This window comes from Podarcis gaigeae (genome assembly GCF_964106915.1).
Source record: "Podarcis gaigeae genome assembly, chromosome: 4".
Taxonomy (NCBI): Eukaryota; Metazoa; Chordata; class Lepidosauria; order Squamata; family Lacertidae; genus Podarcis; species Podarcis gaigeae.
In genome coordinates, this window is record NC_139677.1 from 43,769,174 (window position 1) to 43,787,955 (window position 18,782).

The 18,782-nt window shown below is 42.4% G+C and overlaps 1 protein-coding gene across 5 annotated transcripts in view; it reads left to right on the forward strand.

Annotated features, from left to right (window-relative positions):
* MBTPS2 (membrane bound transcription factor peptidase, site 2) overlaps window positions 1-18,782 on the forward strand; it is a 33,631-nt gene that overhangs the window by 5,455 nt on the left and 9,394 nt on the right. The window contains exons 1-8 of one of the 5 annotated variants that reach the window (XM_083734466.1): window positions 3,603-3,856; window positions 4,609-4,919; window positions 6,603-6,751; window positions 7,527-7,665; window positions 8,882-8,985; window positions 10,437-10,564; window positions 13,835-13,953; window positions 17,037-17,217. In XM_083734466.1, coding sequence (XP_083590592.1) covers window positions 4,845-4,919; window positions 6,603-6,751; window positions 7,527-7,665; window positions 8,882-8,985; window positions 10,437-10,564; window positions 13,835-13,953; window positions 17,037-17,217 — 895 coding nt within the window. In that variant the 5' untranslated portion in view covers window positions 3,603-3,856; window positions 4,609-4,844. Of the gene's footprint in view, window positions 1-2,889; window positions 2,965-3,602; window positions 3,924-4,514; window positions 4,920-5,163; window positions 5,268-6,602; window positions 6,752-7,526; window positions 7,666-8,881; window positions 8,986-10,436; window positions 10,565-13,834; window positions 13,954-17,036; window positions 17,218-18,782 lie in introns of those variants that run through there. The other 4 variants (XM_083734465.1, XM_083734468.1, XM_083734467.1 and 1 more) reach the window with 4 other exon arrangements.

The following is an 18,782-nucleotide window of genomic DNA, read 5'->3' on the forward strand; positions in this document are numbered from 1 at the left end:
TCCAAAGAACCAGGTCTAGCTGCACATTTGATTTTTTTTTTTATTTTCAGGGTCCAGTTGTTGCAAAATGTTCTAGTCACCCTCTTTCTGAGGTGACCTCCAAGCTGAGAACATTGTTCTTGGCAGAATGCCACTGGAACAGCACATAGAGCTTGCTCCTAATGGATGAGCTGAGACCATGGTGGCTGGATGGATATTACAATATTTTCTAATGCTTAGAGTGTAGGCAATGGGGTGAATCCAAAATGTAATACTTCAACAAAAGTGTATAAAACAGAGCACAGCAAACAATTGCAAGTAGACCTCTAATCAGTAACATTTCTCATCCTCATCCTTTCTGTTTAAAGACCCCATACTTTCTGGAGATCTTGAAGCTTTGAAGGTATGTGAGTCTTAGGTCTGTGGATAAAAGTTAAAGGAATGTGGACTGACTGTTGTAAGGTAAAGAAGCAGCATATGAGTTCTTGTGGTTCTGTTCTGCCTATGCTACATTTATAAAGGATTTGTCAAACTCACAGAGAAGATGTGTATCAATAGATATTAACTACAGTAGTGGAAAGGAATCTATGTGTTTACAGGCAGTGCGTCACTGAGTACCAAATGCTGGGAGATAAACAGGAAATAGCTGTCCTCTTCATCCATTTAATCTCTCAAATGTTCCTGCTGCAGGACACAAAATTCTGGTCTATCAATCAAGGCAATCATGGTGTTATATAAATTTTAGCAGTTGATTGAAAAGGTCAACAGATGCAACATCAGTAGTTGTTTGTTGTGTCCATACTAACTGGTGAACAAACAAAGCACTTCGTCTTGGTCTCTTGTTACATAACACAACTACAAGTTTGTCTTGTGAGACTTTTGTGAATTTTTATTACAATAAACTCTATATCACCATCATCATTATCACATTTTAATATACAGACAAAGAAATATTATGTGCAGGTAATATCCAGTGTTTCTTTTCTGGGGGTACTCAAGGGTACGCAGTACTGTCACACACACACACACGTTAAAAGTGTGGCACTTACTGTAACAACTTCATGGTGAGTACCACACTTTCTTTCTTTCCTTCCTTCCTTCCTTCCTTCCTTTTTTTAAAAAAGCACTGGTAATATCCATGGTGTGGATATTGAACTCCATATATTTTTAATAAAAATTATCTTCTTTCAAAGCCTATTTTCACACTGCATACAGATCACGAACTTCAGTTTTGTGATTCCGAACAATTAAATAAATTTTAGTCAGGTGTGGGATTACAGCCTAAACTGTGTAACTTGACATTTGTTTTTATCTCCCCTACCCCCACTCTCTCCTCTGAGTCTGTCTCAGCATTCAGCATGTGTTTTGATATACTCTGGTTATGTCAATTTTTTAAAAAGCAAAAGTTGATTCTTAAGAAACACACCTTTTATAGGATTTAAGATACCACTTTGCAAATGAAAATATGGCAATGTGTTTCTGGGAGGGCAAATCTTCAGCTCAGGCTCTGCAGAAAACAGGAGATATCAGTGCCAGATTTACAGGTACAGTGGTACCTCAGGTTAAGTACTTAATTTGTTCCGGAGGTCCGCTCTTAACCTGAAACTGTTCTTAACCTGAAGCACCACTTTAGCTAATGGGGCCTCCCGCTGCCACCGCCCTGCCAGAGCACAATTTCTCTTCTCATCCTGAAGCAGAGTTCTTAACCCGAGGTACTATTTCTGGGTTAGCGGAGTCTTTAACCTGAAGCGTATGTAACCCGAGGTAGCACTGTATATGCAGTTTGCGTACAATTAGGCCCCTGTGTTACTGAGGACCCCCACAAATTATTAGTACACATTGTTAGCTGTGAGGATACATTTGAAACATGAAAATAATGAACTGCCATAGTTGAATCCTAGTATTTTAGTTTGTTGCTTTGTTTCTACTCTTCATTTCTCCTACTCCCTGATTAAAGTCAATGGACCTAGGTCCATTAGGGCAGAGGTTTCCAAAAGGATTCCTGTGAAGACCTTTATTGGTAGCCCTGAAGAGGGGTGGCAGACGCTGAGCTTTCAATAGAAAAAAAAGTGTGTAGCATTTCTGGAAAGAAAGTTATGAAGTATAATGGACAGGTACCTTTTTAAGTCATTTCTGTTAAATGAGTCAGCCTGACTGCTCCTGCCTGTCAGGTTTTTTTTTATTAGTTTTTAGTCTATCAGTGAAGTCACAGCTGTGAATGAAAATCGAGTTGTTTGGTCACCAGGCAATCGGAATTCCTGGGGTCCTAACAAGGCCACATTTATAATGGTGAAATTGTAGAAACTGTACCAGGGCCTATGCCAGCAGAGCCAAAAGGCACTGACCTTTCTTTTTTTTTAAGTAAGTCTTTTGCTCTTCTAGACAGAAAGTTATGAAGCATAATGTGCAGGCAACCTAAATGTGGGTCACCAACCTGACAGAGGCAAAGGGCCTATAATAATGTTTCTTCTAACTCTGCAACACAGAGCACTTGTGGAGTTGAAAGGGCCCATCCACTTTCAACTCCAGCTGTCTATGATGCTAACTCCTCCCCTTAATTGCTGAAGGAAGGGTTTACCTGGGCAGCTGCTGTGGGACAATATTAGAGAGAGGAAAAAGTAGGATGGTTGCAACCTCTTTGGATTTTTGGAAGATGCTGAGGATGGGGGAAGCAGTAAGGCCATTCTACAATGCTTTTCCCTGATTAATCCAATTGTAGTTTTTTTGGAGGGAGGGGGGGCTGGAGGTGGGAAGCACTCAGTTCAGAGGCATCATGATCACCACCCTTTCTTCCTGTCTGGCCCACAGCAGGGCTAGATCCCAAATTGTTTGGGGAGGTGAGGGGAGCACAGTACAAAGGCAGAAACAGGGTTAACATCATCTCATTTTGACAAAATCTTGTTTAATTAGGTGAAGGAACAGGGGCACCCCAAAGAGCTGTGCACAGCACCCCACGGACCATAAATCCACTATTGGGACGATAAGGTAGGTAACGTGCATGTGACGTGCTGGAATGTAGTTTATAAACAGAAGGCTGAAGCTGCAAACCTGTGCCCATTTACCTGGAAGCAAGTCCCATAGAATCTTGCTCCTGGGTAAATATGCATAGAGCAGCGCTGCAAGGCTGAAATCCTAAACACAGGGAGCACCTTCACCCAACACAGCATTAACAGTGTCGGAGGCGACACCGTAAGTTTCATGACTGAGTAGGCATTTGAGCAAGGAATTCTTGTCTAGCCCAGCCCCACAGCCACTGCACCAGGCTGGTTCAAAGCAGCCCTTTATCCCAACTAAACATGTTTTAACGTTATGTTGCATATGGGTAGCAATGCCGGGCCTCATATGCTAGAGCGCCAGGGCTTCTCTTGGGAAATATAGTTCCAAGGACAAGGCCCTAGCCTACTCCCACATTGTCGACACCGTCACAAAACTACGATTCCCAGGATCCATTGGAAACAGCAATCGGGGTAGCTGTTGGTTGGTCCGACACTGTACCAATCAGCGCGCAGGAAAATGAACCGGGCTGCTCCGTCTCTAGCCAAATCAGGTTCAACGGTGGGCGGACGCAAAAGAGGGGGCTTTATTGGATTCCCTGCTTTTGATTGACGTGGGCAAGTTACTGTACTTTAAAAATGAACGTGTTCAGGAGAGCCCCGCACCTCCGGCATTCCTAGGAAGCGCTAAACTTGAAAGAAGTGCTTCCTTAAAAGAATAATAATCAGCACTTTCTTTTATTGTAAATCAGATGGATAATTAATTCCCTTTTGCTCCCACCGCAAATTCATTTCTCAACTCGCAACATGATCCAGGCACGCGCACGCGCTCCAGCAAGAGGGCGCCGTCTCTCTTTGTTTCCGGGGTAACAGCCGGGTAAAATGTTAGTTTGGAACCTGCACTTCGGGTTCGTGGAGTCCAATCTTAAAGAAACAGAAAAGACGCTAGGAGTCAGTAACTGGTTTTTTTGTCTTTGTCTGACAGCTGCTGTGCTTTTAAAATGCCCCCCGACGAGTCCCGACAGGCAAAAATAAAAAATCAGCCGATCTAAAGATGACAAATGCTCCCCCTTTTAATAATTTATGTGCCTTAGACCTGTAGATTTTAAATATTTATCTAATCATCTCCTAGCAAAACCCTTTTTTGCTTATTTGACACCACAGTTTGAGGGGGATGATGATGATGATTAAATGCCCAGCAGGTAGAAATTTAACAGGTTTAGCCTCCTCGCCGCTATATTTTGACAATGGAGCGGTTATTCCTGCTGCATTTCTGCCTGTGACACACTCGGAAAGCATGCAAGCTCCTTAAGTCCACTCTCCAGTATAGGTCTAGACATAGCTTGTAATAGTCTGGGCGAGGAGGCAACAAAAAGTCGACGATTTGTTCCTTTGTCTTTGTTAGTTTACTTTCGTCACGCGGCTTTTAAACTCAAGAGCCCCACCGGGGAAAATCCCAAAACGTATGAACAGGGCAAAGAAAAGAACAGAACAATCAACCTTTATATAGATTTTGTTGACTTTTATTTTTATTTTTTTAAGGAGAGCGCTATTATCGCAAAGTGCTGCACCCGAAGGAAGTTTGCTTTTAGTTTTATATACAGTACTGTATATTAGTCATACTTCCCTCGCGCAGGGAGAATTCCACCACTTGCAAATGGGAACCCGAAGTGTTGATAGACGTGCTTAGGAGGGGAATGTGATGCTCAGCACGCGGCACGTGTTTTCCGGGTGCTGCATCCGGAAGCCTCCTGCTCAAGAAATGTGCTTGGTGCGCGGTGGTTCCGTGTGACGCTTTGTTCCGGAGTGTAAAGGGATTAATTTTTTTTGCTTGGCTCGTTTTGCTGGTTTCGTGTCGTTTCTGCTGCTGACATGATCCCGATGCCGGTGGTGGTTTGCGTGCTGGGGGGCTGGTGTGCCGTATACCTGGCCGACACCGCACTGAAGGTGAGAGGGGCGCTTGCCCAGCCTTGGTTGCTACAGAAGGGATTTTTATGGGAACTGTAGAACGATACTTAACTTGCTTAAGGCTAGAGAAAGAGGACACTGTATGGATGGTGCAAATATAGGACAATAATGGCATCCCGAACGATTGCATTACGCCTTCCTTCCCATAATCTAGATTTTGCACGCACACACTCGAATGCCTCCGTGCAAAGGCTCCGTCACTAGGGGGCGTGTAATGCGGGAGTTGCTGAAATGAAAGGCGATGTAAGAATATAGGAGTGATTTTTCCCATTTCTTCCGCGACAGAGCCCTTAACTGCTGCAAGAAGGCCAGGCAGAAATTCAGCAGGTGCAGCTATCCAGTGCCTTTCCTGTTCAATGCTTGCCTGTCTTGCAGCTTATAGAGGCACAAGAGAAATAAGACTGATTGTTCAAGTCTTGGGATACGCTCCTTTTCCTTCAGATGAAATCGCGGTCCACCGTGCTTTTGCATTTTTACCCACCATGCCTCTCTTCACACGGAGTCGGGAGTCTGTATCCAGGCTGCCTGTTTATGCCATAGCTGTCAACTTTTTCCATTTCTTGCGAGGAATCCTGCTCGGAATAAGGGAATTTCCCTTAAAAAAAGGGAAACGTTGACAGCTATGGTTTACGCCCATTGTGCACAGGAAGCAGAGCTGCACAGGGGCCTTTCCATAGTTTATATACACTGGATTTTGTTTTGTTTGTAGTGTACAGACCACACAGATTCCTATGCATGTTGAGGATTTAGGTGTGTAGGTAGAGGGAGACACATGTTGTACTCCATGTCTGCATAGGATGGTATACACACAGAGCATGAGAGCCAGTGTGGTATAATGGTTAGCGTGCCGGACTATGACCTGGGAGACCAGAGTTCAAATCCCTACCCAACCATGAAGCTTACTGGGTGACCTTAGCCAGTCACTAAGCTCTCAGCCTAACTTACTGCGCAGGGTTGTTGTGAAGATGAACTCCTTGAAAGACAATGTGATACATATATGTAATAGATAAATAAAATAAGTGATACTAGTAGCACTTTCTAGTAAATGATTCTGTGATTTGCTGTTCACTCTTGGACTCTAGCAGTTATTGATCTTTCTATCTTTTAAGAAGTGTGTCTTGTCTTTTTGAAAAGTTATGTTTTTAACTTTAATTTTGGAAGTGAGTTTCATAGATGAGGTGTGTGACACTATATTTATATTTGTGTGTGACTCCCCACACCGCCACACTGGCTTAGGTTCAACGTATGTTAGACTAAAGCTAATGATGTGTAAAATTGTACGGCTGCGTCTGTCCATAAGGGTATACAGCTGTAACTGCTGTTTGTTTTTACCTGACACTATATTTATATTTGTGTGTGACTCCCCACACCGCCACACTGGCTTAGGTTCAACGTATGTTAGACTAAAGCTAATGATGTGTAAAATTGTATGGCTGCGTCTGTCCATAAGGGTATACAGCTGTAACTGCTGTTTGTTTTTACCTGACCCTAAAGAACAGCCCATCCTTGGAGTGGGAGAGTACAAACAGACCTAGCAAATGCAACATGGACAGCGGGGGGACAAATCAGCACAAAATAAAATGTGAAGGGTGCAATAGAGATGCCTGAAATACTCCTGTGAAATACCTTCTATGTATCACTGTTTTTTTCCTTCTGTTACAGTCATCTTCCTCCCTGAAGACCTCTTACGAAGACTGGCTCACATACTATGGTCTAACTATCTCTCCGTTTCACATGCGATGGCAGACGGCGCTCTTCAACCGCCTGTTTTACAATTGGGGAAGATGGAAGCCCAGACTTCTTTATCTATGGTATTGTTTTAGAACTATAATTCAGGCATTAGTGAGACAATTACTGGAAATTCTTTTGTATCCTGCTAGTAAAAACAGTTACCATTCTGAGACTGATTGCTTACACAATATTTTATAGCTAAATAGAATAGCCTTTTGTTTTAGACTTGAATAGCCTTTTTATGTGTGTATGTGACTTGTTTCACATGCAATAGATACATGCTGCTGGTATTGAAGACTTAGGAGTGATAAGGCAGTTGCCCTGTAAAATGGGATGGTACACCTCAGGCCCGGGGGCAAAATGCACTCCTGCAAGTCCCTCTATCTGGTCTTTGGGACACACACCTTTCTGAGCTCTGTTTTACATCACAAGCTCTGCTTTACATCTTCCTGGAGTGTTTTTGCTTGGCTGGAATGTGTTCTGGTACTCTGATAATGCTTCTTGCTTGTCTAGATGGAGGCTAGAGAGTGTGAAGAAACTAGATTAGTGTAGAAAGGTAAAACTTCACGTGTGTTGTTCTGTCCACTCTAACCCTGCACCCCAAAAGCTTGCCCAGAAGGGAAATGTGACCTTTGGGCTAAGAAGATTCCACACCCCTGGGCTAAATAATGAATGTACTGGTTGGGTTTGCCAAATTGGTCTTGGCATCTGATGTTGAGGATGGCAGCAGGGCTTCAGTTCCCACTAGTGTGCTCTCATTGGTCTTTGGGCAGTTCCAACAAAGCAACAAATTATCACAGTTTAGGAGTCCACTACTGAGATTATATTATGACAGCATTTCTGCCTTCGTTTCAGGTTTAGTGCGGGAATGTTTTTTGGCATAGCTGCTATGTTTGGTTCTGTTATTCTCCTCGGGAAGACACTGATGCAGACACTCTCTCAGATGCTAAGCGAAGCGCCTGCCGGCCAGAATGATCAGATGCTGCAAGTTGTGGTGAGTTTTATTGCTCTACTTACAATTTAAGCATTGGACTGTAATCTTAAACCAATACCTCCAAAGAAGGCATCTCCTTTTCAATAGAGGGTGTCTCCAAACCTCGCATTTTAAAATACAATTATAATTTTACTTAAAACTGTTTCTAGATCACCTTGCCAAGGTGGCTTATAATAGCTGAAAATACAATGTGAATCAAACACAGAATTAAGAATAGTAGTCCAGAGCGGGAAGCACTTTATTCAACAAGGGCAATCCTTTAAAAAAAAAATATTTAAAGGTACTAGCAATGATGCAAAGCTGAGCACCTCTGGAGAGGACCGTACCACAATTTTGGAGTAGCTGATGTAAAGGCCCTACCTTTATGTGTCCAGATGCATCCCTTTCAGATAATTTATGTACATTCTTATTTATGTACATGCCACCTTATACGTACCTATATGAGCATAAGTGCAATTCAGCCCAGTGGGGCTTACCTCTGGGTAGACATGTATAGAACTGTAGGGTTGCTTGTGGAGGTACTAAGACATGGGAATTAAGGATATACTCCATATGTTGTCTTATTTGCCATCACAACAAGTATGCAACACAACAATGAATGCTGAATGATAAAATAGGAGCTACATTTTTTACGACTATGCCTTCTACCAGGACATGTTTCACAGACAAAACATGATTTTCTGTGGTCTTGTGGAGTTACCACTTGGCTTGAGGAAAAGCACATTCTTGCTGTTTTATGAGAGAGGCCTGCTCAGAAATGATGGAGAGCACCATCCTTTTGGCAAGCCTCAAACAACCACGGTGAGGTTTGCTGGTAGGCCAAAGCAGTAGATTTTGTTGGGCCCAGTCTTCTCTGCAGGCTTGAAATTCGGAATGGCACAATTATGTTTTAGGGTAAGGAACTAACTGGAGAATGCTTGGATGTTTATTATTATAGGCTTCCTGTAGTTTCCACATAGACAGAGCCAGTTATGTAGCACGAGAACCAGTGTGGTATAATGGATAAAGTTAAGGAATTGGGACAGGGAGCCCTGGGCTGGAGTTCGTGACACTGAGTCCTATCCCCACCACATATCCATATAACCTACCTCACAGGATTTTTGTGAGGGTAAAAGTGGGGTAACTTGCACATAGGCTTCCCTGAGCTCCTTGAAGAGAAAGGGCCTGTCTTTGCCTTGCTTGCTATCCTGTATCTTCTTGTGTCTTGTGAAAACAGGTGCCTGGTGTAAATCTTCCCATCAGCCAGCTGTCCTATTTCTTCACAGCTATCCTTATCAGCGGCGTCATACATGAAGTTGGCCACGGGGTGGCAGCTATCCGGTAATGCAATCCACTTTTTTCTTAACTTTGTGATGAGAAACGTTTCTGGAGGATTTAATTACGTGTGAATATGATACCATGTGAGCTTATAGTGAGCATATACTTAACCTCCCCTCATCCGAAATGAGATTCGGCAAGGGGATGAGGTGATGGAGAACTGCGGTCTTTGAAATTAGTTTCAGAGGTGGATATCCACAAGCTTCCTTTTCCCAAACATCCTTGCAACACTTGTGTAAAGCCTTCAGTAAAGTTAACCCCAGTTGCTCCTAGTAGGCCCTGAAGCTTTATGAGGTAAATTGGAAAGAAGACCAGTCATTGTGTGGACAGCTGCAGGGAAAGATGGCAGCCCAAACTCTGCAGAGCCAGCTTCTGGCTGTTCTCTTTTTCAGCTTTCAGCACCTGCTGTGAGCCTGATAGGCCAGGGATTGCTTCTGCTATTAATAAAAGGGGATCTGGCCCAGAGTAATGAATCATCTCTTTCCTTCATTAATCTCCTTCAATCACACCTCTTAACTCTCAGGTTCTTAGGAGTCTCCTTATTCTTTCTGCCACCCCGTTTACCTAATTGAACCATTTAAAGTTGTTGTTCCACCTTTCTCTCTTAAAATCCACCCTCTGTCCAGAGAGCTGGTGCAGAGACTGAGCTGTGAAGTCTCTTTTTCAACACTTGTCTCTGCCTTGAGATTACTAGGCAAGCTGCACTTTCTCATGTACAACATTATAATACTAACGTACCTTACAGGGCTGTTGTAAGGACTGGAAGGTTGCCTATTAATTTATTTGGTATGTTTCTATCCCACCTTTCCTCCAGGGAACTCAAGGTGGCATACATTTTCTCCCTCACAATAGCCCTGTGAGTTAGGCTAGGCTGAATGACTGTGACTAGCCCAAGGTTATCCAGTGAGCTTGATGGCAGAGTTAGGATTTGAACCCTGCTCTCCCAAGTTCTAGTCCAACACTCAGACCACAGCACTACACAGGCTACTGGACCAGGCTCAAGCTGTTAATATTAGCTTACAAGGCCCTATAGCATTCAGGGCCAGGTTACCTGAGAGAACACTTTCTCCCATAGAGACTTGTAGGGTCACTGCAATCAAGATGTGCCACATCTTGCAGGTGTCCAGATGGCAACAACCAGGAAGAGAGCCTATTTAGTGGTGGCACCCATACTCTGGAATCACCTCCAGCTCTCCTAGAATGCGTCAACTATTACAATTTTGATGTATGCTGAGGACCTTTTTGTTTTCCTGGGCTTTTTGCTTAACCTTTATGGTTTTTATGTTTATCTGGCTACTGATTGTTTTCTAATTTTAATCATAATTGCATATTTGTTTGTATTTCTTATGACTGTACACCGCCTGGAAAACCTTGCCTGACAGACAGTATACAAATATTTTTTAATAAATAACTGATTCAGTGTTGCATATTTGTTTTATTCCCTTTTCTTTTAGAGAGCAGGTTCGATTCAATGGATTTGGAATCTTTATATTTATTGTTTATCCAGGGGCGTTTGTTGATCTGTTCACCACCCACTTGCAACTCATTTCCCCAATCCAGCAGCTGAGAATATTTTGTGCAGGTAAAATAACTTTCCCTTTTGTTAACGTATAACATAAATTGTGCTGTGTGTTCCTTAGAACATTTCAGTGTTGCAGATGGAATCTGGAAGTGCCTGGTAGAGCATGGGAGGATGAGTTGTTTAGTTATCACATAAGCCTATAGCCTTGGAGCTGTTCAAAGCCTTTTGGAGCTGAGGTGTGCAAAGATAATACTTACCTGATCATGAAGGAGGTTTTCCCAGGGTGAGGCTCATCCATTGCACTGCAGGTGTGCTGCCCCCTGTGATTTCCCCAAATGCGGGCAACTCAACTGCATTAAAAAAAGAAAAAGAAAAAAATATGTGAAAAATATCTTGAGCAGAGATGTAGAGGTTTGTGTTGCCAAGCAATGAGTCTGGCCTAATCTAACACCATTCCCTAACCAGGTGCCCTGCAAATTCTCTAGCATGATGGAAGCTGTAGCCCTAAATATCTGATGTAGATAGTATTTTCTGTGAGTATGCAAGCTGCAACAAATTGGCAATGTGTCTATATATAGCTTCCCTGCCCTCACTTCCACAGTGAATCAGGGGATCCTACGTAGCAGTAACTTGCTGTGCTGATCAGGTTCCTTCCATCTTCTCCCAGGTGGGCCGAAAATAAATCTAGTTTTTTATTTCTTCTCTCCCACTGATTATCTGTTTGGTGGTCAGAGGCCGGAACTAAATCTAGATCTTAGGGCTCATAAATCTCTAGACTAGGCTGTGTACTCACACTCCTTCAAGCTTAATACATCGGGGTCTGTAATCGAAGGTACTGGAGTTGTCAACAACACATGCATCTTAAAACTACAAGAACAATCATGCCAGCAATGGGTTGTTGTTTAAGAAAAGCAGGCAGATGTATAGTGGAATACAATCTGTCTTGCTAATTGAAATAGACTGTTAAGAGCAAAAATTGTGTGTTGGGATGGCTTCAAATGGAAAATAAGATGGCTCAATCACCCATTTAATTTGAGCATTCATGGATATTTTGCTTACGAGCAAGAGGATTAGCTTTCTGGCTAAATTTATGTGCCAATTTAGTTTTAAGCCAGATGTGATTTAAAACACTCTAAGGAGAAGAATATTATTATTAAAGCCAGCTAGTAATGGAAATGTAGACAAACCCTTAGCTACACGATTATAAACAGGCTGGTTTGTTTTACTTTCTTCATGGCAACTCAAAGCCTCAAGGAAATCCGAAGAAATGAAAACTGGGATTGAAGTGCAAGGATGATGTAAAAACACATTCATAGCAAGCATCTGTCATCAGGTTTAATTACTTTTGGCTTCTGCAATAACTTGTTGGTTGAAATGTGAAATAAGAATTACACCTCCGGTCAGGCAAAATGTTCTACGAAAAAGAAAGACATGCCAAAGTGGTATGTGGGTTTGGCTGTGTTGACAGTTCACAATTCATGTCCAGGGTGTGGGGTGATGATGTGGGGACTTGCCCCTTCATAAAGGCTTTTTTCTTTTCTTTTGCAGAGCTATATTTGCAAAAAGAAATTACTGAGCAATCTCTCCACCCCACCCCACATACAGCCAGGATGGCTAACCCCTGGCTTTTCAGATCATCTGCAGGAGCGTCATTAGTCATGTCCTGAGCTGTCAAGGCTCATTTGACAATAACATTAAACTGAAACTTTAGTGTTAATGTCCCAGTCCTGTGGAATACTCTGCCAATAGAGATTCGGCAGGTGCCTTCTGTGCCAACTTCCCCGATGAAACTTTTCTTTTCTGTCAGGAGATTAAGAATGTATCTTTCCATAGTAGCTAATTTCTGATTTTAACTTTTTAATTTGGTTTTTATTGCATACCTTTGTGCATAATTGTTGTAAACCTCTCTGGGTTTTTTTTTTTTTTTAAATGAATGGTGGTAAATGTTTTGGGCCACAACTCCCATCATCCCTTAAAATTGGCTGTGCTGGCTTGAGCTGATGGGAGTTGGAGCCCAGCAACACCTGCCGGCCACAAGTTAGTCAACTCTGATGTAGAGCCTTACTGCTTCTATATAACTAATATAACTACGGCAATTTTGGCACAGTTACTTGAAAGCAAACCCAGTTGAAACTGGTATACAGCGGTACCTTGGGTTACATATGCTTCAGGTTACAGACTCCACTAACCCAGAAATAGTGCTTCAGGTTAAGAACTTTGCTTCAGGATGAGAACAGAAATCGTGCTCTGGCGGCGCAGCAGCAGCAGGAGGCCCCATTAGCTAAAGTGGTGCTTCAGGTTAAGAACAGTTTCAGGTTAAGTACGGACCTCCGGAACGAATTAAGTACTTAACCCGAGGTAACACTGTAGTGATAAAGCACTTATATCTGTTTTCATTTTTTTGCAGTAATATGTATATATTAATTCTCAATTACATGGACTATCTTGTAAAGTAGGATAGTGTAGCCCTCTTCAATTACAGATGGGGACTCAGGCTAAAAATTTGTGACTTGGGTGAGGCGAGAGTTGAACCTATAGTCTTCTGGCTCACACTCTTGGCTGCTACACGAATCCAGCTCTTAAACAGACTCTTATGTCCAAATATTAGTGTGCAGGGTGGTCTAGCAACATGTGACCCTTCCGTATTTGTGCTCTTGTGTGGCTGGATCAGTTGAGTCTGAAGGAACTAGCTATAGCACCCAAAAGCTATGAAAGTGTACTCTTTATTGCGAGTCCTTGCTATCCTTATGAACAGTGTTCTGCTGACATACTGTGGATCATGTGACCGCTTTTCAAAGGTTGACTTAGGTCTGTTCAGTATTCATTCAGACTTCAATCTTGCCTTTGGGATCCCTTTCACAGACCCCACCTATCGTCATTGCAGCAATGGCCCCTTTGTGTTTGAGGCTGGATTGGTTCCCATTCATTATTTAGTCTTGTGCGCTGCTGCTTTGTCCATTGTTTATTAAGAGTGATGCGGCGTTTGCCTTGGAAGTTCTGCCAGGTACAGCCTTAGTCAGGGCTGGCACATTACAGCGCAGTCTTAACCACATCTACCCAGACTTTATCCCTATTGCATTCAATGGAGATTACCCCCACGTAAGTGGGGTTTGGATTGTGTTGCCTTTGTCTTTGAGATCTTAATTTTAAAACCTTCCGTCTTGACGTATAACTAGGATGGTTTATTCTTCTCCACTTAACAGTTTGTCACTGTCGTAAATTTAGAAGCCAGTTCTAATAAATTAAGATTCTGTTTCATCTGCTGTTCATTGCATCGGTAGCCAGTGTGGGTTTTCTTTCTTAACACATACGCTCCTTCTGTTTTTATAGGAGTCTGGCATAATTTTGTTCTTGGAGTTGCAAGTCTTGTGGTCCTCTTCTTCCTGCCAGCTATTCTTTTCCCATTTTATTACACTGGTGCTGGGGCACTCGTCACGGAACTCACAGAGGTAAGAGCCATGAATAACCCGGGATTTAGAAAGAGTCCTCCATAACACTGGGCAACAATTTTTTACTTTTTGAATGTTGTCTAGATTTCTACAACTGATTTAGGGTATTTTTGCACTGCTGAATCAGAAAATGGCATCCGTTTCTCTCCATCAGGTCAGGTTTACTGTAAACTGAATGGTGGGCATTGATAAAGGTATGTACACGTAAACTGCATGTTGCTTCACCATTTTTCAAACTTCAGGGCTTGAACTTCCGTTTCTTGGAACTCCTGGAATGCTCAGCGGCAGGGAGATCTCTCTTCAGAGTCCAACAGTAGTCAACCATCATGACTGCGTCCCAGCGACCCTGATACCTGGTCTCCATCTCTTTCATGTCCTGATGTCATCTCTTTCATTTCATATCATCTCTTTCATGTCCCCCTGCTCGTCACTCATTGAACCCAGGTTCTCAGGAAACCGGTTCATATGTGAAAATAGGTAGTGCATCTTGACACTTATGTTGCAGCTCAGGTTTCTGAAAGCAGTCAGCATGTTGTTGACAAGTTCTGCGTAGTTTCTGGCCTTATTGTTGCCAAGAAAGTTCTTCACTACCAGAACAAATGCCTTTCACGCTTCCAGTTCTACTTCGTTCATTGAATTTCTGAACTCTGGATCTCTGATGAGCTGACGGATCTGAGGACCGTCAAAGATGCCAACTTTCAACTTCTCCATGGTCAATCCTGGAAAAGCCTGGCACAAGTGAGTGAAGCAGTCACCATCCTTGTCCACAGCCTTGGTGAACTGCTTGATTAAGCCGAGCTTGATGTGCAGCGGTGGGAAGAGTATTCTGTCTCTGTCCACCAGAGGGTCGTTGATGACGGTCCTTTCTTTGCAAGGCACCAATTCCTCCCGCACAGGCCAGTCCTTCTTCATGTAATGCTGAGCACGGTCCCTACTATCCCACATGCACAGAAAAGATGGGTACTTGGTGAAGCCAGACTGTTGTCCCAACAAAAAGTTCACCATCTTCAGGTCAACACAAATAAACCACTTATGCTGAACATAACCAATTTTCTCCAGCACATAGTTCACCGCTCCATAGTTCTCCTTCAGTGTACTCGAGTGAGCCAGGGGTATAGAGGCAAACTGGTTGCCGTTGTGTAGCAGAACACATTTCAGTGATCACTTGCTGCTGTCAATGAACAGTCTCCAATCTTTGGGATCGTAATGTGGCACTCCAAGCTTGAGCAGAAGCTGCGCAATATCTGCACAGTACACCAAGTCCTTCTCTTCCGAGAAAAAACGGAGGTACTCTTGATGCCTGTTGCGGAAGAAGCTGATGCGAGCACTGTCAAAGAGGAGGTTTTTTTCCTTCAATCTGGATGCCAACAGTTTGGCAGAGTCCTTTGACAAGCTGAGGTCGCGAACTAGATCATTCAACTCCTTTTGGGAAAATGGATGTGGAGCATCATCTTCAAGAACCACTTCTTCTTCATGTCCTTCAACACTGGAGGCATCTTCGTCACCAATGTCAGGAAGTTCTCTGAAGATAGGCACTGGAATTTCATCACAATGAGCAACAGGACAACGTGCTGATTGAGGATCAGGATTAACTTAGTTTTGATCCCCCAACTTTATGCTTTGCCGCACCAATTTATGGAAGATTTTGAGGTTTTTTTACTTCATACTGATCCCTTTCCGACATAATCACCCAGAACTATCGGACCTAAATACTTCTTGTCATTAAAATAATCATTTCCAATCAAAACAATTATTCAACATGGCATTTTACCCCCACCAACTTCTTCTAAAATGCTCCACACAAGCATACATGTGAACAAAAACGTAAAAAAAGACATGTGGCCATAACTCAAAAACTTGACCTGATTGAGCAAAACCAATGTGATTTTTGGATTCAGCACATCAGATTCGTCCTAAATCAACTGAAAAAACGCATACAACAAATTTGTTGTTGACCAGTCCAGTGTAATCTATTAAGTCAAGCCCTGCAGTTCTTTCACTCCTCCCCAAAAGTGTTTGTGCTAGGAAACTTGATTTTTTGGTGCTGCTGCTTCATGGAGCCCTGGGGCTGGGTGAAATTGCTCATCCCTGTTCCATAATATGGTGCTAATTGCTAAATTTTCCATGTTAATTGACCCATTCAAAGTACTCCTTGTCCTAGAGCCAGAAAGGATATGCTGTTGCCACTGGAGGTTCCTTAGAAAATTTGTAGCACCACTAATGATAAGTCCTGATGCAAAGACTGTGGTCTAGTAGTAGAAAGTGTAGTGAGACTGCCTCTGGCCAAATTGACCTTGCATACTGGGATGGGCAGGGGCCCATTGATGGCGCAGGGTGGTGCATTCATGTAATGAAACAATAAAGATTGGGAGATAATCATAGAATCGTGGCATTGGAAAGGATCATAAGGGACATCTAGTCCAATGCCCTGCAATGCAGGAATCTTTTGCCCAACGTGGGGCTCAAACCCACAACCTTGAGATGAAGAGTCTCATGCTTTACCAGCTGAGCTATAATAAATCAGAAGTAATCATACTTGAAGAAAGGGCCTGAAAAAGAAGCTCCCAGACAGACATAGATACATATACATTCCAGTGCAGTCACCGTCACCAGGAAATTTGTCCTTGGCCTAATTTTAAAAAGTTTATTGTTGATACAGCACTTTAGAAAGTTGCTGTGCTTCTTCTGGAAGGCAGGAAATTGTTAAGGTGGGTTTCTTTGGGTCCTTTTGGAGACAGATGGCAACAAAATGAACCCTGGAATGGACATTTTCACATTAAGGCACTTGGCTAACTGAGATGCAGCAATTGCACTGTCTCGACTTTTGCCAAAACTTTTAATTTTTCATCATGTCTTGTATGATAGCAATTCATGAAATCCAAAGTGTGTATTGACTGTGGTCTGCGCACAGCCATAGTCCAGTTTTAGAACTATGTTTTTAGGAAATATTCTTTGTTCCCCTTCCCATTAGAGATGTTGCTCCTTCTGTATTTTGGAAGAATGGCAAGAGACGGAGAGATCCAGGCACTATTTGGGACAAGGGTGCATACAGGTTTTACAGCTTAATGTTTTATTGCACTTAGGATTCTCCTGCTAATGGGCCCAGAGGGATTTTTGTTGGTGACCTTGTCACCAGTCTGCAAGACTGCTCAGTTCATAGTGTGGAGGACTGGAATTCCTGCCTGGGAAAGATCTCTCTGAAGCCACAAACAGGCTATTGCATAAAGACATCAGTGCTACAACAGCTAAGCTACCCATCTAGAGGTATAGTCGTTTCTATGTTGTTGGTTGTTGATATTATTAGTCATTTTAAGGATGGTAAAAACAAGGCCTTTGGCCATTTCCCCCCTATTATATCTGACGCTTTCGTTCTGATAGCTATCTTGGAATTTGTATTAGGGTTTTGGGGTTTATGGTAATATTTTAATTTTGTGATCAGGGCTGGAATGGGAATTGTTATATATTTTAATACTATTGTGATGTTGAATTTGTTAGCCACCAGGTTCTATTGAAAATTGGTTTTGGAAATATTTAAGTATCTAAACAAATGCCTGTGCATCTATCTTGCCTGCCTAGTACATTCTTTCTGTGGTTGCCTGCTTAAGATGGATCAAAGCCAGATAACAAATAGATGAGTAACCCAGTCATGTGGTTTTAGTTTGTGCAGCGCAAACCGTAGTCTGCACCCTGACAACTGGAAGAGCAGCCTAACCTTGGCAAATGGGGCAGATGCATCTCCCTTTGTCCTGCTCAACATTGGGACATTACTACTGTAGAATAAGGATTTGGCCTTGTAGAGCTGTTTCTAAATTCATAGGCTTCCTAAGTAGCTGATAGGATACTTCACAAAGGGCTATTTCTGGGCTCTTTACACCCCTCATCTGTGCCATCATATTCTCAAAACAGCAGTGATGTTGAAGTCCATCTAAGTGGGTGAACACAATTTGTGGTGGCACAAATTTCGCCCTTTAAGCTGTCTTAGCAGGAATATCTTATAACTTTGGGCTATGAGGCTAAGTATACTTCTTACACTGCACAAAATAACATTTCACTACTTATTAGTTATCCAAGATCTCCATCACTTCTTTTTCTTTTCTGATGTAGCATTGTGGCAGTTAGAAAATGACAAGAGGGTGTTCCCCATCTCCACCCATCTCTTGTCCTGTATCCACAAGTTGGCTCCTTGAGTTCCTAGGATTTATATATTTTTATGTCTGTGGTGAAAAATGTATAAACTTTAATGACAGTTTTTCATTATGCGACTGTTATAAATAGCTTTGAGATTCTCCTCAGGCCAAAAAAAATCAGCATAAAACATGAATCTAAATAAATAGAGCCTTTGGGGTTTAAATATTTTGTAGCTGTGCATGTAAAAATACACAGCAGGCAGTTCTGTTACCAACATCATATGTCTATTTAATTTGCAATGATAAATGTAATTCAATTTAGCTATGGCTATACCTGCAACTTTCTTGCAAAAATAGGTTGGTTTTCAGCCAACTTGTGTGTTTGCTAATAACCCTTAGTAACTGTAATTTTGTAAGGGTTCTGGTTATAACCATTTACAGATCCTTTGCCCTTGCTCAGAATAACAGATCCAAGGGCTCTTGTATGCATCAGTACTAATTCAGCTGAATACTTTAGACTACAGAGAGAGCTTCAAAGGCAAGGGCTCAATTGGGTTTATTCAGCATGATCCCCCAAACTTGGTTTGAGTACCCTTGACAGTATCTAGTTCATGCATAGGAAAACTCCAGCCCTCCAGATGTTTGGGACTACAATTTCCATCATCCCTAGCTAACAGGACCAATGGTTGGGGATGATGGGAA